Source organism: Leucopleurus acutus (assembly GCF_964270905.1).
Source record: "Leucopleurus acutus genome assembly, chromosome: 17".
In the NCBI taxonomy this organism is placed as follows: Eukaryota; Metazoa; Chordata; class Mammalia; order Artiodactyla; family Delphinidae; genus Leucopleurus; species Leucopleurus acutus.
The window spans coordinates 79583476-79610612 of NC_139159.1; the positions used below are offsets into that span (position 1 = coordinate 79583476).

The window sequence follows — 27137 nt, forward strand, 5'->3', positions numbered from 1 at the left end:
TTTCTAAAGGGGAGGAAACTGAGGCATGAGACCCCATAACCAGTAGGCTGCAGAGCCTACACAGGCCCTCAGCTATAGAGACTACAGCTTCTTTTCTTCCCAGCTCTGTGAACTTGGGCAAATAACACAACCTCTTGCTGTCTGAGTTTCCTGATGCATAGCATAGTTATAATAACAGTAGCCTCAGAGTTGTTGTAAGGGTTACATGAGATGATCTATGTAAGTGTTGACTGTCAACATCGTCATCAAAATCATCAACGTTGTACAGCACTGGGCAAAGATACCCACTTAGGTTGTGAGTCTGGAAAATGTATCCATGATCTACGTGCACGTAAAGGATAACTAAATCTAAACATGTGCCTTATGGCTAGAATTATCTGTATATCTCCAGAGACTCCTATCTAGACAACCAAATGAGAGATTTGAAAGAGCTTGTAGCTTCAGTGCTGGAAGAACTGATTTTGGAATTCCAATATCCTCCTCTATAAAAGGTGAAAAACAAACCTTGACTCTGGACTTCCTCATGAGTTATTCATTGTTCACTCATCATTCGTTTACACGACAATAGTTAACGAGGCCCTGGATCCAGCAGAGTTCAAGAAAGACATGGTTCCTTCCTCAGAGCTTTTGTGGTGATGGGGAGACAATGGGAATAAAACATAGGAAGTAGATGGTTACTACGAAATAACCATCAGGTAAAGACATGAAACTCACGGGCTCCTTCTAGGCAGGATTTCAAGTTCAGGGAATTCTTGTTTCTGTGATAAAAATGATCTCTCTCTTCCAGGTAATAGCGAGACTATTAATGGAAAACATACTTAACCGCCACCCCTTCATACGAAGTATAACTGATAAACTCTAATGGGTGCAAATGTATTGTTGACGGAAACATGATAACTCAGATTACTTCCAAATATCTGAGCAATGAGACTGGGGAAGAAGAAAAACTGAATCCATGTAAGTGTAGCTCTTGAGTTAAAATCCTTTTGTGCACATGAGCAAAAATAGCAGTAACTCAACTTCTATTCCTAATTGTAGCTCTACTAAAAATAATGAGAAAATTACAAACAGCAGAATGAAAATAGGAGAAGAGATCTAGCATTTATTCAATACTGACCATGTGCCAATCACTTTAAATACGTGCGAACAACCCACGGGGCTAGCATTATGTTCTGCTCAGAACCACAATTTAGTTGAGTGCAATATACAAAAGAGAGCAATCGCTTCAGAATTGCATAGAAGTGGGTTAGAATTTTGGTTCAGGTAAGCGCTCTTAGGAACAATGTTTGGCCTCTCAGATCCTTAGTTTCTTCATCTATAGAGTGGGTTTCATAATAAGAAATGTTCACGGATGTTAAAAAGCTCAGAAGAGATCCTGTTTGCAAAAACTGAACATTGTGTATATCACATAGTCCTTGCTCAATAAATATCCCTCTCTAGTTTTCCTGGGTACTGGATTTCTTGCCTCCTAAAGTGTGCTACAGCTGTTGAGTCTACACTACAGAAATTCTGTTCAATGACCTGCTTCCCCCAAAGACACACACACACACACACACACACACACACACACACACACACACAAAGTGTTTCCCATCAGACTAAGCAACACAGCCAAGAAATTTCTTACCAGACACTGGCAATATGCCCTTCAAAAAATTAAACTGAACCAAACTAGAAAATAAAACCATTTATAAAATCCCAACAGCAAACATAAGTTGAAATGAGTTGAAAATATTGCAGGCGATGATAAGTATCACGTGCTTACTTACCAAGCTAACTCAGCGTGCGTTATGTGGGAAGATGCCATTAATAATCACACAGCTGAACACTAGTGATTTGGTCTCCATGGGAACAGAAGGTACTATCACACCACTGTTCTTTGATGAATCTTTTATTATTTCAATATTTGAAAAGTGATTTTTCAAGATGATAGAAACTATCAAACATATTCAATTATGCATAACAGTGGAGATAGAAAGTGTGAAGCTTTGGAATATTCCATTGGTCCTGTTCATTTTTCAGCAAGGAAAAAAAGGACCCTGATTAGGAGAACTGGCTGATCTTTTGGGGGAAAAGATCACAATATCCAATTTTCCTGTAATTTCTAGAAATGCTAAGCCTGGAACCTGCCCCTGGTGGCTTTCATCGTGGGGTGGACTTCCTGCCTTTAGTCGTGTTACAAAGCCCACCAGGTACCAGCAAATGCTCAGAGCCCTGTAGACTCGGGGAGAACACTCAGCAATCATATAGTAAAGAGTATCAAATCTGTTTAAACGTTTGAGTTGGAGATTGAGAAAATATCAAAAGAACGGTTTAAGGTGATAAATGATGAAGACCGTACCACTCCCAATTAGCCAAAAACAAACTAAAAAAACCAGAGCTGTCCTTGAAGTTTCTCTCCCTCACCCAGACCTATTTATTCTCCCTCCAAAATGCCTCTCACTCTTAACACTACTCATTTCCTGGGATCACTACCTGGGGGCAGGTTCGTTCCTGGATTACTGCAAGGGCCACCCATACCACCGCCTGTTTCCCTGTTTCACTCCTTCCCTCTAGGAGCTATCGGGTGACAGAGACACAGGTATGCCTGTGTATGCAGGTGTTGTGATAAGCTGTTAACAGGAGCTAGTACATGGACAGCAACTTATGCAAGGTTGACCTTGTACCTTGCACTAAGTCACATGCTTGAATATATTAACACATTGACTTCTCATCCCCAAACTACGAACTTCCCACATTAATGTATTTTACAGATGTGTTTAACTCAGGTATAGAGAGAGTAAGAGACTTGCCTAAAATTACACACACGCGCACACACACGCGCGCGCGCGCACACACACTCTCACTCACTCACAGGGTCGAGAACAGAAAATTAGCAACCTAGATCCAGAGTCCAGGGTTCATGGAAGATATTGTAGACACTCAAGCAGGTATAGGATTTGAAATGCTTGGGTTTCCCAAAGATGACAATATTATAACAAGAGCCCTCTGGCACCTGGTTGGGTCATCCTCTTAGCCTGGAATCTGGAGACGACCTGCTGGTTCATTCATACCTGCATTCTTACGAATGTCGTTCAAATATCACTCCAACCAGCAACTGAAGTGCTATTCGGGGACGCTGTGGAAAGGCCCTACTGTGTTCAGTTGCTAGTGAGAAACACATAGCCAGTTGTGGAGCCTGGAGACGCTGGAACACTGCCTGGGTTTGTATTCTAACCACTGCTCACTAGCTGCTTCCTTGAGCTTTCTCTGCTTTAGTTTCCTCAAAATGACTCTAAGAATAACCTGGTTCATAGGCTGTCATTATAATTCAATGAGTAAATAAATACAAAGAACTTAGAAGCGTGTTTGGCACATCCGTTATGTTGATGGTGTTGATGGTGGTGATGGTGGTGATGGTGGTGGCGATGATGGGGATTAAAATAAGTTATGTGTTTACCCCACAAAAGACTTCTTCGGAAACTCATTTTCAAGCCTTTTATTCAAACACCTGGTGTAGATTTCAGCTCACGGTTTACAAGAAAACAGAAAATAGAACAGTAACAACAAGAAGTACCTGCACATATATCATTGTTTAAAGTTTCCACTAAAGACTGGGGGGACGGGGATAACTGCTTCGGTCAACATTGAGTAACAGAGACCAAGTTCACTCTCCCACTTGAAATGACTAAAAATCCACATAAAATAGATGAAACAACAGTTTTCAGATACCGGGCATCAGGCTGCCTAGACTAAAAGGGAGCCCTACAACTGTCCTGACATACCGCCTGCAGGGAGTTTCCATGGCATGATGCAGGCATGTGGAATGTAAGTAAGTCCTGGTAGACGCTCTGAGTTGAGGAGATTGAGCTGAGAGCACAAGGAAGTCAAGGGGCCCAGAGCCACAGGACAAAATACTGGAGAGGAGAACAGAGCAAACAAGCCCCAAAGCTCCTCCACAGCTGCGAATAACTGGTGTAGCAACAGATCGACGTGGAAAACCTCACTATTTACCAGACAGGTAGAGAGCTCAGAAGGGCATCGCCCTAGTAGTTGCGTAAAATTGCCCTGAAGACTTCAGACTTCTCTGTCCTTCCTAACAAGCCTTAAAAGCAAGTCTTGGTGGGGGGAGGGGGTGGGTCAAACTGACTCCAAATAACTTAAGTATATCTCATAACAAAGTTCTAAGTATGTAAAATATATATAGTATTTTATATATATATAAAGATCTATATCTATATAAAGATACAAATATCTCTATAAAGATATATCTCTATAAAGATATATAAATAGCACTGAACATGAAAAAGGTAAATTCACCATGCCTGACACTGAATTACCAGGCATGCAAAGAATCAGGGAAAGACAACACACAGTGAGGAGAAAAATCAAGCAACAGAAACAAATCCAAAATGGCACAGATGATTAAAAAAAAAGGGGCTTCCCTGGCGGCGCAGTGGTTGCGAGTCCGCCTGCCGATGCAGGGGACGCGGGTTCGTGCCCCGGTCCGGGAAGATCCCACGTGCCGCGGAGCGGCTGGGCCCGTGAGCCACGGCCGCTGAGCCTGCGCGTCCGGAGCCTGTGCTCCGCAACGGGAGAGGCCACGACAGTGAGAGGCCCGCGTACCGCAAAAAAAAAAAAAAAAAAAAAGTTCTCAGCAAAGAGAGTTACAGCGAGGCAAAGAAGGTGAGGCAGAGAGTGGGAGGTGGAGACATGGAGGAGAGACAAGAGGAGCTGGAGAGAGGGGGGAGTTGAGAGGCGGCAGAAGCAGGGACAACAGAGACGGGGAGACACAGAGCGAGCCGCCTAAGCGAGGGGGAAATGAGGGACGAGACGCCTGGCTGGAGGGCAAGGCAGATTCAGGGGCAGGACCAGGAAGGGACAAAGCAGGACACAAAACGTGATGACACAGGGAGATCAGCTCAGTGCTCTGTGACCACCTAGAGGGTGGGATAGGGAGGGTGGGAGGGAGACGCAAGAGGGAGGGCATATGGGGATATATGTATATGTACAGCTGATTCACTTTGTGATACAGCAGAAACTAACACACCCTTGCAAAGCAATTATACTCCAATAGAGATGCTAAAAAAAAAAGAAAACGTGATGACAGAGTAGAAGAGCAATCACCTGCTCTACTTGTCTTTTAACTCATCACAATTATAATGTATGGCTTAATGATATAAGTATTTATTTAATACATACACCTCCCCCAATAAACTCCCCCCAGCAATATCCTGCTTGTCCATGACAGCAGGACAGCACAGCTCTTACTGCAGCCTCACCAAAGCTGAACAGATACAGAAACATAGCAAGGGGGTCAAGTTACTGAATATGTTCAAGAAGAAAAAGAGGAAGTATTGCTGTTGCTTTACTGACCGGGGCTCTGAGTCTCGGAAGGTTCACTGACTCACTCAAGAACAAAAGCTAGTGAAGGGCAGAGTCCCACTTAGATACGGGTTTCTTTACCGCAAGTGTAGGCCACGCCTAAGAGCCAGAACATAAAATGATTCTTTTCAGTAACTCCTGCCAAGTCTTTAATTCCTCAGTGAATAGTTATGCTCCAATTATAGTTTTTATTTTCTCAGATGGAGCAGTTATGAGTACAGAGAGGCTCAGGGTGCATCTCTGATATATTTAGGAGAAAGAAACATTCCATAAAGCTGCAGGTGAGGGAGAAGCAATGGGATGGACAGGGTACGGAAGGGTGGGGACATGCCAGGCACGTGAGGCTCTTACACACTGTGGACCAGGTCTCTGCGTAGGTAGCTTCCAAGGCCAGGCACACAGGGGTTAGACAGAGTCTGCCACACTGGGTCCTCCTCTGCAGCTCTGTACTCGTGTGACGTGAGGCGAGTTGGTCCACGTCTCTCAGCCTCAGTTTCCTTGTGTCCAAATTCCAAGTGATGATGTTTAGCTCAGAGGGTTATTATGGGCATTAAATAGGATAAAGCACAGAGAGCATCAAGAATCATGTAACAATGGCTGTTCACCCAGAGTCCCTTTTCAGGGGGCACCTGTTGGTCCGAAACTACACAGTGAGGAATAGCTACTGCCCTACTGCCCCCAATACTTGCAATCTAGAAACTCAAGGTCTAGCGAGAGACTGGCTAGAAAATGAGCAGTGACAATGAAATACAAAGTTTGAAATGATAAGAATGAGCAAGAAGGGCTTCCCCGGTGGCGCAGTGGTTGGGAGTCCGCCTGCCGATGCAGGGGACGCGGGTTCGTGCCCCGGTCCGGGAGGATCCCGCGTGCCGCGGAGCGGCTGTGCCCGTGAGCCATGGCCGCTGAGCCCGCGCGTCCGGAGCCTGTGCTCCGCAGCGGGAGAGGCCACAACGGTGAGAGGCCTGCGTACCGCAAAAAAAAAAAAAAAAAGCATGAGCAAGAAGATATCTGGTGTCCCAAGAAGGGCATCCTGACCCAATCTGGGGTCAGAGGAGAGGGTGGGAATTGGAGGAAAAAATGCTACCATCAACAAAGCCTAGTTAGAATATGCGAAGCACATATGTTAAAGCTTGGATAGCCTTCTTCATAGACATGAAACCAATCCCCACCGAGCCGGGGATCTCACTGAGCTTTCTTCCAAGTTGAGCACCTGTGTGTGTGCATTATCCCAAGCTCAGAGAGGGGATGAGCTCAAGGACTAGAGTGACAGCCTGGGTCTGTGCCCAAGGGAGCCCAACTCCGAAGCCTGTTCCTTTCGGGTCATTCCAGGAGACCTCGACTCAAGGGTGCTTCAGAACCGCCCGGGGAGACTTTTTAACTACTGCTCTCTAAACCTCACGCTAGCTGGGCTGAATTGGAATCTCCAGAAATAGGGCTCAGATATGCATCATGTTTAAAAAGAAAGCTTCCCGGGAGACTCTCATGTGCACTCCTGGTTAATAATTATCTCCAGCTGCAGGGGCAGCCCCAGGGAAAGGCTCTCTCTGCCTGTGACCTGGTGTCGTGTTCAAGACTGTTTACTGCCAATAAGCTGCTAAGAAGTGCAAAGTGTTGGACATCTGCTGTCTATGCCTATGGTAACAAATATACTGAGGGCTAAGAAGCCATGGAGCTTGTGGACAGGCACACGTTGGCAGTGGGTAGAGCTGCCTTTGACAAGGTAGGTTTGACAGGCTGAACTGAACTACAGACTCTCTTGAGCCAGCTTACTGGGGGTGAATGGCATGTATGTCAGCTTTTAGGTTGGCTACCTGAATTTCCCTTTCTTCCTTTTTAATACAAGTGTACCTTTAGTCCAGAATGAGACTTGGGAAAAGGAGGAAGGAAGGGAGAGGGTAGCTAGGCTTGCAAGTACTGCCTGCAAGTGGTCAAGAGGACCTTGATCCCCCTCTGGCTCCCAGGATGCTCTCCAGCCACTTGCTTGTGGCATCTGCCCCTCCTGGGCCAGCTAACACCTTAGACCGAAGAGAGAAGCAGGGGCCTCACGGAATAAGTGTGCACTGCCCTGCTAGTGCGCTGACTGGGTTCAAACCAGAACACAGCTACTTTGTGGGGACTGCTTCATCTTTCCTGCAAAAACCACATCTGCCTATGTATGCGCTCACCTGTGTGTGTGTGTGTGAGCGTGCACATCACACTCACATGGACAACAGTGTCACCAAAAAGTCAATCAGCCAGCTGCTATGTGCTTTCATTATTGGAGGAAGGCATTTAAAGGAGTGTCACTGGGTTCACATCCCTACGTGCTCTCTCCCAGCATTCTATCTGTTATGTCTTCCTTGTCGGTACCCTCGGCATGGGGCGTGCGAGAAACTGAGTCCAAACTTGTCACCACCAAGGATGCCTGGTCCTGGTACTGGAGACCTTTCATGGTCTGGCCCATCTTCCACTAAACCCTACCATGCATCCTAGATCTCAAGACGACACCACAGCCTCTAAACAGGTTTTGCATGTCAGACTTCCAGTCTTTGATAAATATAGATTCCTTCCTCCAGAGATCCATAGTTATAGTCAAGGTAGGTCAGACTGTGCTGCAGTAACAAACAACCCTGAACTCTCAGTGTGTAACGCTACCGAAGCCGAGTTATCGCTTATGCAAAAGTTACTGTGGGTAAGCAGGTTTTGTGAGCAGGTGCCCTAAAAGCAGGGACTCAGGACCCAGGGTCCTTCCATCCTCCTGTGCCCCCACCTTTAACAGGCATTCCCCAACATTTCCACAGAATGAATGGAAAGCACAGAGCACCACGCAAAATATTTTCAAGGTACGTGCCTTATGCATTCCACTGGCTGGAATCCAGGCATATGTCCCCAGACTAACTGCAAGCGAGGCTTGGAATGAGATCTTCAAATGTGTGCATTAAGGGGAAAGGAGGTTGGTGAGAATACAGCCCAGCTCTACCACCACTGTCATCCTGATCACCAGCCATCTGTCTCACTCTTCTTCCCACACCTGCAATACCTTCATACCAGCAAACAACCTGAATCTTACAGACCCACTACATCATATTCCAACTGTAGGGTTTCCTGAGTGACGGGAGGTGGTCATGACAATAGGTCTGAATCGGGCTCTTCTTGGTTCAACAACTAAACATCTAAAAGTATAAATTAACTGTCCTTCACAGTGCACAACAGGAGAGGGTAACTGCCATGGGCACTCCCACTAGCAGTGAAGAAGAACAGGAGACAGACATAGGTCTACGGCAATCTTGAAATCCTGCTGGGCCAACAAAGGGTAGGTAGGCCCTCTGGTTGGGTGTGGGAAAGCCTTGATGACGCACACGTTCTGCTACTATTTGGAACTCCTTGGTCCATTGCCCTGGATCCATGTAGTCAGTGCCCCCTGGCTACGCCTTCTGGGGCACTGAGGGGGCAGTGGAGGAAATGATCCCTTGGGGGGATACAGCATTCAAAGTCTATCTCTTGCTCTATAGTATCGGAGGCCCAAGGGTTAAGATTATCTCTGAATAAAGATCGTCTTGTAGACTAAGATGGTGGTTTCTTCAACAATGTAATTTTCTTAAAAACCTAGGCTGTCCAAAATTCAACACCCATTTATGATAAAAACCCTCCAGAAAGTAGGCATAGAGGGAACTTACCTCAACATAATAAAGGCCATATATGACAAACCCACAGCCAACATCATCCTCAACGGTGAAAACCTGAAACCATTTCCACTAAGATCAGGAACAAGACAAGGTTGCCCACTCTCACTACTATTATTCAACATAGTTTTGGAAGTTTTAGCCACAGCAATCAAGAGAAGAAAAAGAAATAAAAGGAATCCAAATCGGAAAAGAAGGAGTAAAGCTGTCACTGTTTGCAGATAACATGATACTATACATAGAGAATCCTAAAGATGCCACCAGAAAACTACTAGGGCTAATCAATGAATTTGGTAAAGTAGCAGGATACAAAATTAATGCACAGAAATCTCTTGCATTCCTACACACTAATGATAGAAAATCTGAAAGTGAAATTAAGAAAACACTCCCATTTACCACTGCAACAAAAAGAATAAAATACCTAGGAATAAACCTACCTAAGGAGACAAAAGACCCGTATGCAGAAAATTATAAGACACTGATGAAAGAAATTAAAGATGATACAAATAGATGGAGAGATATACCATGTTCTTGGATTGGAAGAATCAACATTGTGAAAATGACTATACTACCCAAAGTGATCTACAGATTCAATGCAATTCCTATCAAACTACCACTGGCATTTTTCACAGAACTAGAACAAAAAATTTCACAATTTGTTTGGAAACACAAAAGACCCCGAATAGCCAAAGCAATCTTGAGAAAGAAAAACGGAGCTGGAGGAATCAAGCTCCCTGACTTCAGACTATACTACAAAGCTACAGTAATCAAGACAGTATGGTACTGGCACAAAAACAGAAATATAGATCAATGGAACAGGACAGAAAGCCCAGAGATAAACCCACACACATATGGTCACCTGATCTTTGATAAAGGAAGCAAGAATATACAATGGAGAAAAGACAGCCTCTTCAATAAGTGGTGCTGGGAAAACTGGACAGCTACATGTAAAAGAATGAAATTAGAACACTCCCTAACACCACACACAAAAATAAACTCAAAATGGATTAAAGACCTAAATGTAAGGCCAGACTCTATCAGACTCTTAGAGGAAAACATAGGAAGAACACTCTATGACATAAATCACAGCAAGATCCTTTTTGACCCACCTCCTAGAGAAATGGAAACAAAAACAAAAATAAATAAATGGGACCTAATGAAACTTAAAAGCTTTTGCACAGCAAAGGAAACCATAAACAAGACAAAAACACAATCTTCAGAATGGGAGAAAATATTTGAAAATGAAACAATTGACAAAGGATTAATCTCCAAAGTATACAAGCAGCTCATGCAGCTCAATATCAAAAAAACAAAAACCCAGTCCAAAAATGGGCAGAAGACCTAAATAGACATTTCTCCAAAGAAGATATACAGACTGCCAACAAACACATGAAAGAATGTTCAACATCACTAATCATTAGAGAAATGCAAATCAAAACTACAATGAGGTATCATCTCACACTGGTCAGAATGGCCATCATTAAAAAATCTACAAACAATAAATGCTGGAGAGGGTGTGGAGAAAAGGGAACTCTCATACACTGTCGGTGGGAATGTAAATTGATTCAGCCACTGTGGAGAACAGTATGGAGGTTCCTTAAAAAGCTAAAAATAGAATTACCATACGACCCAGCAATCCCACTACTGGGCATATACCCTGAGAAAACCATAATTCAAAAAGAGTTATGTACCACAATGTTTATTGCAGCTCTATTTACAATAGCCAGGACACGGAAGCAACCTAAGTGTCCACCGACAGATGAATGGATAAAGAAGATGTGGCACATATATACAGTGGAATATTACTGAGCCATAAAACGAAATGAAATTGAGTTATTTGTAGCGAGGTGGATGGACCTAGAGCGTGTCATACAGAGTGAAGTAAGTCAGAAAGAGAAAAACAAATACCGTATGCTAACACATATATATGGAATCTAAAAAAAAAAAATTAAAGGTCATGTAGAACCTAGAGACAAGACGGGAATAAAGACACAGACCCTCTAGAGAATGGACTTGAGGACACAGGAAGGGGGACAGTAAGCTGCGAAAAAGTGAGATAGTGGCATGGACATATATACACTACCAAATGTAAAACAGACAGCTAGTGGGAAGCAGCCGCATAGCACAGGGAGATCAGCTTGGTGTTTTGTGACCAGCTAGAAGGGTGGGATACGGTGGGTGGGAGGGAGGGAGATGCAAGAGGGAAGAGATTTGGGGATATATGTATATGTACAACTGATTCACTTTGTTATAAAGCAGAAACTAACACAGCATTGTAAAGCAATTATACTCCAATAAAAATGTTAAAAAAAAAAACCTAGGCTGTCAATGCATTTGTTTCTAGTCTCTTCTATGAGCTCTTAAATCTGCTTCAATTCTTTGATTTCGTCTTCAGGTTTCTCCTAGAAACTGAATGGAAGCTGACTTAAAGCTTTCTGGGTCAGTATATAGGAGATTTGGGGCATTAATCGAATTTTTGCCCCAAGTCTCTGTCTTTTCTGTTTTCCCAAAGTCTGATACAGGTCAGTGGCTCTCCAGTGTGGCTCTCCTCCAAACAGTGTCTTCTGTTTTGTGCCACTGACATCTTAAACACATGACCCCTGGGGTCACCACTGAAAGGAAAGAAAGGCCAGAGAATCAAGCAAGATGTTTTAAGAGTGGGGAAAGAGGCCTATATCGCCTCTCCTCCCATTTAAATGGCCAGAACCTAGTCCCAAAGCCTAAACCTAATTGCGAGGAAAACAGTCCTTAGGGACACCTAAAAGAATGAAGGGGCGGGGGGCTTCCCTGGTGGCGCAGTGGTTGAGAGTCCGCCTGCCGATGCAGGGGACACGGGTTCATGCTCCGGTCCGGGAAGATCCCACGTGCCGCGGAGCGGCTGGGCCCGGGAGCCATGGCCGCTGAGCCTGCGCGTCCGGAGCCTGTGCTCCGCAACGGAAGACGCCACAACAGTGAGAGGCCCGCGTACCGCAAAAAAAAAAAAAAAAGAATGAAGGGGGTTTGGGACCATCTCCACAGTCTCTTCCACACCCACCCGAACACCAAGGTTCCACGTGTCCTAATTTAGCGCATCTGCAGGGGGTGGTCTCTGCTGGGGTCACACAGCACTGTCATTGGGGGAAATCCCTTCTAGAATCTCCAGATTCTGGCTCCTATAGCAGTGACCCTTACACTAAGACCACAGTGAAGAGAAATGGCCTTCTCTTTGATGTCAAGACTTCCACTGGGGGATATGCGCCCAGCTAGATGTCAAGAAAGAACCAAATGAATAACCACTATTCTGGGCAAAGTCAATTACAGGCCCTCGCCATCTATCAAGAACGGGCTGAGAGACTTGGGTCCAACAAATCCATTCACAGTGAAATGCTTTAGGTTCAGTCCTTGTTTCCACATTAACACAACACTAAACGTATCTTGGCAGAGTTAGAGTCAACCCCCGGCCAACTGTCTTTCTGGCTGTAACTGTGCCCCCCCTCTCTAACTTGGTCACCAGTATTTGCAGTGGTCAAAGCATCTGGGACACCACCTCCCGGATTCCCTCCTTTCCCTCCATGTATGCTTAGGGCACGTGGTGGACCCTCCCACAGTGCAGATCAATGCCACAGTCAGTCTTACACTCTAGCCTCAAATCACCCCCAAACACCTAGCTCTGGTGAAGAACCACTGCACTCTCAGGAAGCCTCATTCTCCTACATCTAGTCACCCACAGCTGACTTTCCTTATGAAGCCATGTTCCTGAAATAACAAATCACCTTTCTAGAAAGACTGAATGTGGGATGGAGACTGGAGACCAGCAGAGCTGCATGGAGACGTGGGTGCTAGAGGTGGGCTGTCAGGCTGCTGTGATTACAGCAACGCCGGCTTTGGTTCAAGGAGCCCAGCCTCCCTGCCAGACACTGTCTGGGTGTTTCAGATTCATTCCACGCTCGATCAGCAGTCACCCTGTGCGGTCAGCCCTGTTATCCTTTGAACAGGAGAACAGGATCCCAACTACCTGAGCAGCCTCACTCGTACCCCTCGCCCTCTTGGTCACTGGGTCCCAGCCGCACTGGCCAGAGCATCCTTTATCATGCCACTTTTTCTCACCTCTGGGCCTTTGCCACAGCAACACTTTTTTTTTTTTTTTTTTTAGCCCCACCGCGCATCTTGTGGGATCTCAGCTCCCTGACTAGGGATTGAACCTGGGCCACAGCAGTGAAAACGCCGAATCCTAACCACTGGTCCACCAGGGAACTCCCCTGCCATAACAAGCCTTTAGCTCAAACATTCTTCCTCCTCCAGGGCCACTGTCAGCTCATTGGATGCCTCTGTGCTACCAGAAAGAAATTTCCCTCCTAGGTGGATGAATTAGGGGGGAAAAAAGGTCCCTTGTCTGGGTGGGCACAACCCTATCGATGCACAGCTTGGCAAGTGGAAAGTGGGTGGGATTTCAGCCCCAACTCACCTGCTCCACCGGGCATCTATGTACAGTGTACAACTTACACAACTGTACATGGCAGCCCTACTTCCCCCCTCACTTCTCCTGGCTATGTCTCATCCTTCACATCCCAGCCTACATTCCCTTTGCTCAGGGAAGCTGCCCTGTCCCTCAGACCAGGTCAGATCCCCCCATGCAGCTTCTTTGCATTCATGACAATATTATTAAGAATTTATATGTTTTCTCTCCTTTCTTCCCTGACAACAGGAAACATATACCACTTGCTTCTATCTTAATTCCCAGACTTAAGCATGAAGTGCATGTTGGATATGCAATGAATGCTTAGAAAATAAAGTACCAAACACAAAGTTTGCACATCCCGCCTCAGAGCAGGTGTCTGCAACTAAAGTTTATGCCCTTCCTCCCCTGCCACCCTCCTTCTCTTGGCAATATTACCCCACTGCTGGTTCTTGGCCAAGTGAGTGACAGAGACGATTCTCTGAACTAGTAGCCTGGCAGGCTGGTGGTGTGTTAGACATCATGTAATGGGAACCTGCCCAAGGGCCCAACTCCCTCTTTCCTGACCAGGCAATGTACAAAGCCTCAATCTCTTTCAGCCCCTAATTTCTTTGATGTAGACTCCGCATGACCTGTCACCACACCCACAAAGAGGGCAAAGGCAGGCACATGGCAAAGACCTCTGGACACTGTCAGCTCGCTCCTGGGTTCCTTAATTCCTTTTTGCTTAAAACTCCGGTTACTGATCAAGTCTATCATTTGTCTGTATCCTCAAGGGCATGACCTGGGTTTACCCTGGGAAAGGGGGGTAAAATGTGCTTGGAGTGATTTAACTGTGAGTGTTGAGATTAACGACTATGCCCTCACAGAATGCTTTCAAGTGGAACAAAGAGACTCGTTAGACAATCATTACATTTAAGCAAAATAAGAGAAGTATGCCCAAAGTGCAAATGTAGGACAGACAAGATTAGGGGCTTAGGGTTACCTGGGGTGGTCAAAGAAGGCTTCACAAAAAAGGCAATGACTGAATTGGGTTTTGAAGGCTAAATAGGAGTTCTTTGGGTGGGAAGAGTGACGGGAGAGGGTCAGAGAAGGATATTCTGGGCAGAGAGGATCACATATATTCCCTTCTGTGAGTTAAACATTCATTTATTCAATGTAAAAGCCTAAATTAGGATCGTCCATTAGGACCCTTGACAGACAACTAGTACATCTACTTAATTTGCAATCTCTCCATCCTACTTCCGTTGCAGCTCTGACATCCGTTTATCTTTCCACTCTACTCAACTCACCTCTGCGTTGCCCAGGCAACTATTCTACTCTTTCCTGGACCACTGCAACAGCCTCCAACCTTGCCTCTCTGGCCTCAGCCCTCTCCTTCAATCAGTCCTCTGTACAGCAGCAAGAAAGATAACCCATCCTTTTGTGCCAATCCCCTGCTTGTAATATTTTTGTGGCTAACCTATTCACAGGGTTCCTAATGATCAGATCACTGGTGACCTTCCTGGCCCCATGTCTGTTCACAATGACCTCCCTGGAGTCCCCAGATGTGCCACGCCCCTTCACTCCCTGCCCTTGGCCCTGCTGTAACCCTTCCTCACCCCTCCCCTCCCCTCAACCACTGACAATCCATTTATTAGACTCAGATTAGAGATCCTTCACTCTGAGAAGTGCTTCCTGACTACATCCGACTTCATTAGTGAAAAACTGCCTTTATTCCACACTGCCTACTTTCAGATGTCTTGTCCCTCTCCAAAGAGTCTAGGCAGGATGGGGGATGCCAGGTAGCAAAGATGAGGTAGGTGCATCCCTTCCCAGACTGCCCTGCGACTTCCCTTTATGCTTCACTAGCAGACCCCTATCCAAAGACCAACCCCCTGCAGTGTGATGTCCTCCGCTCTCTCTAGGCTGTGCTTGTCTAATTCATCACGAGGTCAATGAAAATAGGTGCTCTATAGAAACATGTTAAATAAAGTAATAAATCAAAGCTTCAAGCTAAGGACATTCTCTCTAAAACAAGAAAGATGGGCCAAATGACTTCAAAGGTCCTAAAGGTACTGATGTCTAGCCTTGGAAGATGGAGGGCTTGGGAAGCCACTAGTCCATGGCAAGAGATGGATCTAAACCCAGTCCTGCACCCTGTTACCTACTAGCTGAAAAATCGACTTAAACTTCCTCCTGCAGAGAAGCCTGCCCTCAATCACCCTGACAGTCTTGAGACCACCCCGTTACAGGTTCCAGCAGTGCTACAGCACCGTAGATGATTCTTTCTTAATGTTTATCTTCCATGAAATTACTTTTTCAATATTTTTTTTTCTGGCAAAATTGTAAATTCCAGGAAACTAGGGATGGGGCTAATTTGTTCATGATGACTTCACGCATCCTCCCGCTTGAGCATTAACTGTAAGCATTGTCTGAAAAAGCGCAGGAGGAACGGTTTACACTCAGGCTCCTCAAAAACAAATTATTATTATTTGCAGAAAGGAGCACACTTTAATATAATTATTGATTCAAGAGATACCTGGATTAGATACCTGGTGCGGAGTGCGGCAGACACAGCCCCAACGCTTACAGGAGGATTGAAGGAGACGAGCAGGTGAGAAATGATTCCAAGTGGACAGAAAGCAGGGGTCAGACTCAGCATCCCTGGGCTCACGCCCCAGCCCTGCCAGGGACCGGCTATCTGACGCTGAGCAATTTGCTGAAGTTATTAGAGCTTCAGTTTCCTCAACTGTATCGTGTGAATCTATGCAGGGAGCTGAAAGGGAGCATAATGAAAACACCCAGCGCAGAGCCTAACACAGAGGCGTGTTCAATATATTTAGCTGATATAATTATGCTAGAAGGTAACTGTGATTTGCGGTGTCACCATCACACCATCCCTGGGAGAGAGGAGACGGTCGGGAGACAGGGATGCTCAAAGGGGGAACCACCTTTCCCATCTTGAATCCCAGGCAAAATTCACAAAGTGAGTGGGTTTCTTCCTCTCCATTAAGACAACAAGAAGAAACAGGCTCAGAGTGGTGAAATGACTTGTCCAAGCTCTCATAGCTCATCCATGGAAGAACCTGGCCTTAGCCCTACCAGGCCTTCTTCCTCCAAATCTGGTGATCTTGCCTGTATGCCCTGCTGTGTCTGCATCTTGTATTCACTTGGTACGTGTTCACTGAGCGTCTGCCGCACTGGAACCTGAAGATGCAGTGGGGAAACGCAGGGCAGTCTGGGAAGGGAGGCACCTACCTCATCTTTGCGAGCTGACATCCCCCATCCTGCCTAGACACTTTGGAGAGGGACAAGACACCTGAAAGCAGGCAATGTGGAATAAAGGCAATTTTTCACTAATGAAAAGGGTGGTGCATAAATAAGCAATACTATAGGCTTTTGCATGAAAAGCCCATTTCCACTGATTTATATCCTCTTAGAAATGACCTGTGCAATCGTGTTGGATCCATATGCAGATGGATGCCATACACCACACAGAGAAAGCCCGTCATAGCCTGTGCACCACTTAGCAACCTGCTATCTATTCCACAGGATTTTAGTAAATGAGAAAATCATTTAAATGAGAAATTTAGAACCATTTAATTTTAATGGAGTGGCAGAACACAACAGTGTTTGCCATCGTACTTCCCAAAGTAACAGAAGGCATTAAATGCAGTTTTTGTGAGAACTATAACCCATGCTTTCCTTTAAGTAACTACTGTTTTCCTGGTAACTTCTGGTCCTTCCTCGGGTACTTATTAACCTTAGAGCACAGCGTTCACACATTTCAAACAGCTGTTCTCTGCACCCTCTGAAATCTCTTCGATTTCATTCACATACAAATATCTGTGTAGCACACTCCATGTTTAGGTATCACACCGGTGAAATGAGTTTTGACAAAGCACAGGGCCAGAGAGCTGAATTGCAGGTTTGCACTTGTCCATTTGGGGAAGTTACCTGAGTTCACCAGACTCTGCTTTCTTATGCCCATAATCAGGAAACCAAAACCAAGGAACAATCATTGTTCTCGGGGCCAAATTATGACTTTTGTGGGCCCCAGGCACTTTCATCCACTAAAAAATAGATTTAAAATTACGTTTGTATGATTGCACTAATACGAAGATTAATATAATCCATATTGGATTATCTCCATCTTCTGGTTCTGATTTTAAATGAAATTAAAACATTTCTGTCGGCCCCTGAAAGTACTCTGGGCCCTCAGCACTGAGCCTACTGTGTCTGATGGCTAAGTCATCTGTGGTCACAGCTTATATAAGATCAAGAATCTAATAAGATCTCAACTCACCTCATCTGTCCCTCCAACATTAACTGAGCACCTACGACGTGCCAACAACTCAGATGGGCACCAAGAGCAACAGAAATGACAACATCCCACCAGGCGGGTCAGGCAGCCAGTTTCCTTAGTGCTACGTCACAAATTCCTCGTACAGAGCCTGAGACATAGTAGACGCTTGATAATTATCTGATTAGCCACCAAACCAATGGCAGTGTCTCTACCTACGGAGATGTCACCACCCAGAGTCAACCTAATGATGCGTTAACAGTAATAATGAATGTCTGTGTCTTATCCTCATGACTCCAGATCCTCAAGAAAGGAAGATGTTGACAATAACAAGCAAGTGTATATTTAAAGCAAAGGGCAAAGAGCAAAGAACCCAATAAAAATGGAGCAGAAGGAAAACGAGGAAGCGCATGCCTGGGAGAGGGGAGATTTCTGCTTGGAAGTCAGGTCCGTGCCTCACTTTCCCTCCCACCTCCATGCTCACCAGACCCACGCCTCCCATCAGTGAGGGCAGGGCCGTCACGCCACAAGGCTCAGCACAGAAGGACTCGCAAAGCCAGGTCCTGTGTGCGCATGCGCTGTGTGAGCATTATTCCCTTCAAGGAAGATGCCGTTCTTCAGTTCTCGGCAATCTGACTTAAAAGGAAGCTGGCATTTCCTCTCAATGACACACGTTCCTCTGTCTGGGGAACCACCTTCTAAGGGGAGCAGAGGATGGAGGGATTCCACTTTGGTGGCCAAGGTGTTCATCTCAGGCACAGTCACCTGCTCCGGCAGCACGGTTTCTGTGATCTCCACAGGTGAGCACAGGACTTGGGAGGCTCAGAGCACCGGCGGGAAACAGATCTGTTGGAGAGTTAAATGCCTAACCATCTGCATACAAGGGCTCTCGTTCTCTCGCATATTCTGATGTTCTCAGAGTCCACGATCTCAGACACTCGTTCATTGAACAAAGGCTTCCTGAGCACGTGCACTGAGCCAGGCACACGCAAGGGAACGAAGCAGAAAAGCACCTGCCCTCGCAGAGCGGACGAACCAAAGCCCCTTCTTTGGTTGACCATCAACCTAGTGGCTGATGACGGGTGGTGGGCTGGCATCGGGCTGACTGAGTTAAAACGCCAGCTTGGTCCCTGCCCAGCTGTGTGACTTTACAGATGTCGCTTAACCTCTCTCTGTCTCAGTTTCTTCAGCTGTCAATGAAAATAGGAAACTCTTTTGTGGACACTGACAGAGTCCACGCGCAGCAGTGGTTTAACAGAGTCCCTCGGTGCAGAGCAGGTGTTCAAAAATGTGATTTCAAACGATCAGCATCACACTTTTCACACGATCGTGGAATTCAGAACTTTTCATTTCTCCTTTGCCTCACACACTGGATCTCATGACCCATTGAGGGTAAGGACTGAGTTTTATTTGTTTCAGCCCCTGCAGCACAGAGATGCTAGCACAGAGTAGGGGCTAAGTAAAGGACTGGCAGACAGATAAATAGACAGACACACTGATGCTCCTGCTGAAGAAGCAGAGCTCTGAGGATGAGGAGAGTTCTAAAGGCTGCATCCCTCCACCACGTGGCCATTCCTCCCCCGGGGAATTGGAACAACCCCACTTATTTCATTCAGTGAGAAGGACGTGGGTGTGCAGCTTCCCTGGACCGAGAAAGGGATTCTCCTACTTTTGAGTCACTGGATTCCTGATCTTCAAGAAGAGTCTGTCAGACTCTGAGCATTGATTAAATGTGATGGTTAATTTCTCATGTCAGCTGGGCCCATCTACGGCACCCAGATAGACGGTCCAGCGTTATTCTAGATGTCTCTGTGAAGGTATGTTTCAGAGGAGATTAACCTTTAAATCATCAGACTCTGAGTAAAGCAGATTACCCTCCACAATATGGGTGGGCCTCGTCCAATCAGTTGAAGACGTTAAAAGAAAACAACTGATGAACGCAAGACCTGCCCTCCCCACCCTAAAGAAGAAGGAAGTTGGCCATTTGGTCAGCAGAAGGCCTTTGGACTTGAACTGTAACTCTTCCCTGGGTCTCCAGCCAGCTGGTCTGACCTGCAGGTTTGGACTTGCTGGCCTCCACATTTGCATGAGACAATTCCTTACAATAAACCTGTCTGTCTCTCTGTCTCTCTGTCTCTGTCTCTGTCTCTCTCTCTTTATATATATGAATATATGCACAGGCATATTATCCTACTGATTCTGTTTCTCTGTAGAATCTGAATGAATACATCAAGCATACATCATGTCCCCAGTTGTACCAGGCAGTGTCAGGGATATCACAGTAAAAACAGCACAGCAAAGACTGAAGGAGGCCTCCAGCACGATCTCATCCAATCCTCTTTCTAGACATTGAGAAACTGGGGCCCAGAGAGGGCAAGTATCTGGCTCAGGGTCACACAGCAGGGTACAGCCAAGAACAGGAAACATCTAAGATCCTTCGTTCCATGTCCTATCCACAAGATAACGCTGAGGTTCTTGTAGTAATGTTTGATTTCATTACGTGGATAAATTCAAAGAAAAATAAGACCAGCAGAGGATTTTATTGTGCCAAGCTCTCCGCTCCAGGCTTTTATATGCTTATTTCATTTAATCTTCTCAGCAACCCTGCAAGGCAGGCATTAGTATCCTCTCTGACAGATAAGCCATGAGTGGGAGAGGGAAAATAATTCCCCCGGGGCAGAGCTGCTGGCTTTTGGGGGAAGGGAACCGTAAGCTCTGGCTCCAACCCTGACTGTGAAGCTCTCCCTGCCTAAGATGCTGCAGGAAAGAGCAGGGCTGCAGGACCAGAGGGACCTGGGCTTATGGGAAAAGGGGCGTGACACGTCACAGCAAGCCTCACCTCCTCGTGATTTTCCATGCCAATGGGCTCATTTTGCTGTGAATCTCTAGTTTCTGCACATGTCTCTGCACAGAAAGGCTTATTTTGAAGGGAACACCTGTTCTCTAATCGCTCCAGCGGACACTGCCATCTGCGCGGACTTCGATGTTATTTGCTGCTGCGCTGGGCTTCTTGGGGATCTGCGAGGCACAGCCCCCCAGGGAGGCGGGGGAGTGGATTTTATTCTTTGCTTGGCAGCCCTTGCCAGGTGGGAAGGCACAGGATGGGCACGAGGCTCTGAGCCTGCCTAACTGGATGGGACCCAGATGGAAAAGGCACCGGGAAAGAATCAGGTCCTGAAAACACCCCACTGAGCTGCGAGCACGTTCACCGCTGAGCATCCCCAGGTAAGCTATTTTACCAGACTCTGGTAAGAGTCAGGTGTATCTTCTTTGACACACATCCCCCAAAACAGCTCAGAAAAGAACGGGGAAAAAAATTCTACTGTACTGTGTGCCCGCTATGGGTCTATTTCTCTACTGTTTTTACACAGACTAAGGCCTAAAATCCCTTCTAAGATATAGGTATTATCCCATTTTAGAGTTGAGCAGCCTGAGTTTTTACAGGGCGAATAGGGTCGTCCACGGCACAAAGCACTGAGCAGAGCAGGTATTCGAAACCAGAAGCTTCTCTCTGCCACATCACTGCCACATCTTCTCTTCAGATGTCACCGAATCAGGCTGAAATGGTCTACAATGTTCCCTACCCCACCCCATGCCAGGTCTAGGGTTTCTGCCAAGGGCAGTCCCGCTTGGCGCCCACATGTCCATGGAGGTGTCTCACTCTCCTGCTCTCCCGCTGCCGTCTGTCTGCTGCCAGGTAAGGCAAGGAACGCCTTGCGGCTCAGCCCTCTCGCCGCTCAGAGCTCTATATAAACACGACCGTGCACTTGGATCAATCGTTCGTCCAACACACATTTCCCGAGCACCCACTACGTGTGCCGGGCGCGGTGCTGGGCCCTGAAGGTGTGGAGCTAAAGGCAATGGCCTCTGTCCCCAACCACTCGGAGCCCAGTGGAGGAAAGACAGAGAGGCCTAGAGTTGACTGTGGTGAAAGCATTTGGGAGAGGGAATTGCTTGCTAGGAAATCAGAGAGTGCTTCACGGAGGTGGTGGCAACTGAATGAGGCATGAGAGGCTGTGCAGACAGGAAGGAACAGAGAGTCCCTTCAGGGGCAGACACCAGATCACCATCATCCCCATATGCTCCTGTGGCCCCAGCAAAGGCCCTTGTCTTGGGATGTAAGTGTCAAAAGATGCTTTGAACTGATCTATGACCCCTGATGTTCCAAACCATGTTCCCTGGAAAACAGAGTCTGAACTGGAGATTTTCACGTGGCTCTACTGGGGAGGCTCTTGGAGCCAGAGGCATGAGAAGTAGGACTGTACAGACGGAGAAGCTGGGCTGTGATTTGGTCCCAGCAAAGCCTTCAGTCAAGCTCCGGCGGGTCTGGAGCAGGGACTGACCTGCGGCAGGGGTCGGGGGTGACCTAGGGGGGGCACACAGCAGCCCCTGATGAGGAAGGGTCTGCGCCTGGCCTTGGGGATACAGAGGGAGCAGGAAGTCCCTGGATTCCACCCCTCCCCATCCCATCCTAGAGCCCTGAAGCCGTCCATGCGCACAAGGTAATAAGGAAATGCCCACCCCTGCTGGCTGGGTCTCTGCTTTCCTCTCCCTTGCTACTGTCCCCAGGTCTTTTGCCGATGCTCAGGACACCGGTTCCTACGGCTCGGTGGTTGCCGGAGGTCCTGCATCGACAGGAGTCCACCTGCACAGCAGTTGTCTTTGGCTCTAAAGTCTGTGCCCTCCTGGGCACAGAGCCCAGTCCTGGGTTCAGGTCCCCTGTCCCTCAGGAGGGTCTTGGCAATTTTCTTCTAAGCTCCACTCTTGAGAACATGTGACACAGCCGCCAGGACAAGATGGAGACTTGACGGGGCAGCTTTTGCGGCCAGACTTCCTGGTTGGGCTCAGAGCTGGGAAAGGTGATGTCACAGGAGAGCCAGCTGAGCGTAGGACCTGATGTGCTGGAACGTCTGAGGACAGGGCTTGGCTGCACAGGGAGATGCAGCATCTCTTTTGGGGGCTGGCCGAGTGGGCAAATTTTCCCACTTACGACACGGGTTGTATGACGGTTAACTGTGTGTGTCAACCTGACTAGGACACAGGGTACCCAGATATTTGGTTAAAAATCGTTCTGGGTGTGTCTGGGAGGCTGTTTCTGGATGAGATGAACGTTTCAAAGAGCAGAGTGAGTAAAGCAGATTGCCCTCCCCAGTGTGGGTGGGCAACAGGCGCTCCATCAACGGTCTGAGCGGAACAAAGAGGCTGGGTGAGAGAGGGTCTCCCTCTCTTCCTGTCTTTGCACTGGGACACAGGTTTTCTCCTGCCTTAAAACTCAGACTCAGGGACTTCCCTGGTGGTCCAGTGGTTCAGAATCCGCCTTCCAAAACAGGGGACGCAGGTTCGATCTCTGGTCGGGGAAGTAAGATCCCACATGCCACGGGGCAACTAAGCCCACGGGCCCCAACTAGAGAGCCCGTGTGCCGCAACGAGGATCCCGCATGCCGCAACTGAGACCCGATGCAGCGAAAATGAATAAATAAATAAATGTTTAAAAACAAACAAACAAAAAAACTCAGACTCAGATAGGAGTTTACACCATTGTCTCTCCCACGTCTCTAGGATGCAGATGTCACATCGTGGGACTTTTCATCCTCCATGATAGCATGAGACAATTTCTTATAATATACAAGGGAGATGCATAAATGTCTCGTCTCTATCTATCTATCACCTCTTATTGATTCTACTTCTCTGGTGAGCCCAGACAAATACAATCTGGTTATTTCTGAGCAGGCCCCTAATAATAGCAATCGTGTATTGGCTCAAAAGAAATACAGAGTAATGCTGTAGATGCCTAAAGCCCTGTGCGTCACAGAAGTGTAACAACAGGTGCTTCTTAGGAAGAAGGACCAAGGGGAAGGACAGGGTACGCATATTTACTGAGCACCTACTGAGTACCAAGTCCTGGTCTAAGCACTTTTTATCCATTACAGCAACGAATACACATATTATCCTGTGAGGTTATTAACTATGAGCAACCCCACTCTACAGGTGGGAAAACTGAGGCTCAGAGAAGTAAGCAGATGAAGGATCGAGCCAGGTTTTGAAATGAGCTTAATGTGAATGGGCTTTTGAGGTTCCACACGGTCCGGGGGAAGCCCCTCACAGCACATCCATGACCTCCATGGAACCATATCCTTCGAGTTACCCATGGAAGAGGCGCCACGTGAAGACGCTCCTCCCTGCATCAACCCCGGGGCCTGGCACTGGGAACACGTTCGATGAATGCAGCAGCCATCAGAGAAGGGATGGACGCATCGACGAGAGGAAGGGACGCAGGGAGCAAGGAGCCTCTACCAGAGACATTGGAAAGGAGCCGAGATCTCATAGAACAGACGCAGCCTGCAAAGTGAAGTCTGCAAGCTTGGGGCCTCTGCCCCCAGGCAGACATTACCTCTGAGGAAGTCGGCTTGCAGTATCCAGCTCCAAAGACCAGGTTTTCCAGGGAAAGGCTAGACTGTTCTGGTCCTGTATCTGGGCCGCCTTTCCCAAGCCAGGAGCCTCTTCCTGGACGAGTAAAACTGAAAAGAAGGGAATAGAAAGAATTGCAAATTTATATAATTTTTTTCTAAAAGGATGTGAAGAAAGTGATGGGGCCATTAATTCAGGCCCTTGATGCTGTTATCGGGGAGCCTATGAGATAAGCCATTTCGAAGAAGTAGCTCACCCTCGAGGGATGCTTGGGTGGGACTTTCTGATGCTGCCGTGACAAGTGGGTGCAACTGGCACGTGAGCCTGGGGGCCAAGGATGACACACACACCACTATGTGTACACAGAAACGCCCCCTAAGTGCCCACAACCTGCCTGCTGAGACTCACTGGGGCAGAAGTTACTTAACCACCTGGGCAGGTGGGACGGGCTTCTGGCCAGAGGCCAAGGGGAGCCTCCGCCTGCCCTGGTCTGAGCCCCTCCCCTCTCCTTTCACTGGCATAACCCGAGCGCGATCCCTCAACCCCCATCCCCTCCCTGAACCTCTGTTCTTCTGTGGAAGAGCGTAAAACGATACCCACCTCCACGACCCCCGCGGGAGTCTCATAGGATCGTGGATGTCAAAGACTCTCACCGCATCGATGCTACTTAGAAACACTGTACCTGTTCCCAGACAAAAACACAGACCCTGCCCAGCTCTGCAAGTCATCACAAGATCAACCGGCAGAGTGTGTCTGCAATCGTCAACTTTAGGATCAGAGGAGATTAGAAAAGCCTGTGTGAGCTGAATTCATCTTATTTGGGTTTATGATCATTTCTCTCTCCCTCAACCTTTTCGAGTTTCACCAATGGATCTATCGGTAAAGTCTACTTAAACCTCTTCTCCCTTTCTTTCAGATCCCTTCTATTAAACACCCTAATGGTTAATTGTCATGTCATATTGTGAACATTTTTTTATGGGCATGTCTAATTCCCCCAGGAAGAGTAAAAGTCTCCAATGGCCAAGAGGGTCTTGATAATACAAGGCCCCAGATGGCATTATCTCCAGCCTAGGTGCTCAAGAAATATTTGTGGAAGGATTGAACTTACACCTTCCAGAGTAAAAGCTTGATGGGGAAATAAAGCTAACGTTATATTTGGGTTTAACTCATTTATTCAAATACTTATCGGGCTAATGCTATATGCCAGGCAGTGTGTGAGGTACTTGGGTGGCAAGATGGTTAAGGCATGGTCCTCAGTGTAAAGACATTTGGGTCTAGAGAGGGAGGCAGATGTAATATATACAATGCGGGTAAACTCAGGCCAGTGAGAACAGAAGGGAAGTTTACAAACCAAGCTGGGTGAAAGGGATGAACAGCTAGAGATGATACTTAAGCAGAGTGTGTATCGCCAAGTGGTTAAGAGGCAACCGGTAGAGCTGGGCTGCCAGGGTTGAAATCCCAGAAGCAGCATCTGTCAGCTCCGTGGGGACAGTTTTAAACTTCCCAGTGCCTCTGTTTCCTCGTAAGTCAGAAGAATTGATACCAGCACCTTAACAGTGGGGTTGTTTGAGGATTCCATGAGCTTAGCCACATACGCCTTTAAATACCATGTCTGGCAAATAGTAATGATTCAATACATGCTAGAAGTTATTGTCCATAATACTACAAAAATAATAAAATCTAATATAACCATTATATGTATATAGCTATTTTGAAAATACCACAAATACAATCAACTCTAATAAAATCATTTCTCCCATTTGTTTAGAACTGAGATTCGAAGCAAGTCTACAGTTTAGCTAGAAAATGGGTAAAAGGAACATTGCAGAAGAAATGCAGAATATGTGTAAGAGCAGCAATGCTCGTGGCACGTTCAGGGGACCGACTGTAAATTAGTCACTAGAATAACTCGCTAGTTGTCTTCGGTGTGGCCCTGAGTAGCCAAAGCTCTCAAGTGAAATCAAACTGCACCCATGTGAGAGTTAAACACTGAGGGTTAAACAGACCTCAGTCTGTTTCAGGGAAGGTGAAGGATCTTTTGCGGTTAACTTTTCATTTCACACCTGCTTCTTCCTGGCTGGATTTAACAGTTGCTGCTGAAACTGCTTTTCTGGAAAAACTGGAGCTTGCCCTACTTGACAGGTATTTCCCATAACCTTAAAGTGTTCCCAGCCACTGTGAACGAACTCACAGAAATGCTTCCTGCAAAATCCAGAGAACAGAAGGCAGTTCTATTTTTACCCCCATCCCTGGAGAAGCCTAATCTCTCGTGGTGAATTTCTATCTGCACTGCTCTCCAGCAAGGTGGCTGCAGACAAACCTGTAAAGCACTGTTTCTGTCAGGAGGTTAAACTTTCTATGCAGAGCGTCTAAAATTGCCCCATGAGCGAGCAGAGCCCGGGACGGAGCTCAGCAAGCAGATAGGCACAGCGACTGGCAGAAGCACATCTGGTCACATAGCCCGGCCAAGGTCTCATTTCCTTCTCTTTGACCCCAGCAGGGGATCGGGACCCCTCCCCAACAGCGAGTGGGGACCGGAGTCTCCACCACATGCATTTCAACCCCCAGCACTGAAAAGGGACATTGGGAAAGCTCCCTTCCAGAAACTCCATGCTGCAAGATTGCATCCCCGAATATCCCTTTGCCCACGTGTGCAACCCATGCCCCCATGCATGTGGGAGGTGTGAGGTGAGCTGATGTCCACATCTGGTGATTCCAGGTGCTTGGAGGAAGACACCCGGGCACAGTACAATGTGCTCATTGCTGTCGGCTCTGTCCCTCTGCTTAAGTCATTCAGAGAACCTCAGTGCTTCGTGGGACCACGGAGATAGATGCTCTGGGACAATTCACTGAAGGGCGAGCACAGGGCCACTCAGGTGGTCCTATCGTTGAACAAATAGTTACTGGAGGAAGGGGCAGAAAATCGTGCGCCTGGCACTGTCCTCGTGTGAGAGTCACTAAAACCTTAAATGGACGGGACCCA

General features: G+C 46.9%; 1 protein-coding gene across 1 annotated transcript in view; it reads right to left on the minus strand.

Annotated features, from left to right (window-relative positions):
* FAM135B (family with sequence similarity 135 member B) overlaps nt 1-27137 on the minus strand; it is a gene marked incomplete at both ends in the record, with an annotated part of 162335 nt that overhangs the window by 49431 nt on the left and 85767 nt on the right. Inside the window, one exon of the mRNA XM_082858983.1 lies at nt 24138-24264. Within this exon, the coding sequence (XP_082715109.1) occupies nt 24138-24264 (127 nt within the window). The remainder of the gene's footprint in view (nt 1-24137; nt 24265-27137) is intronic.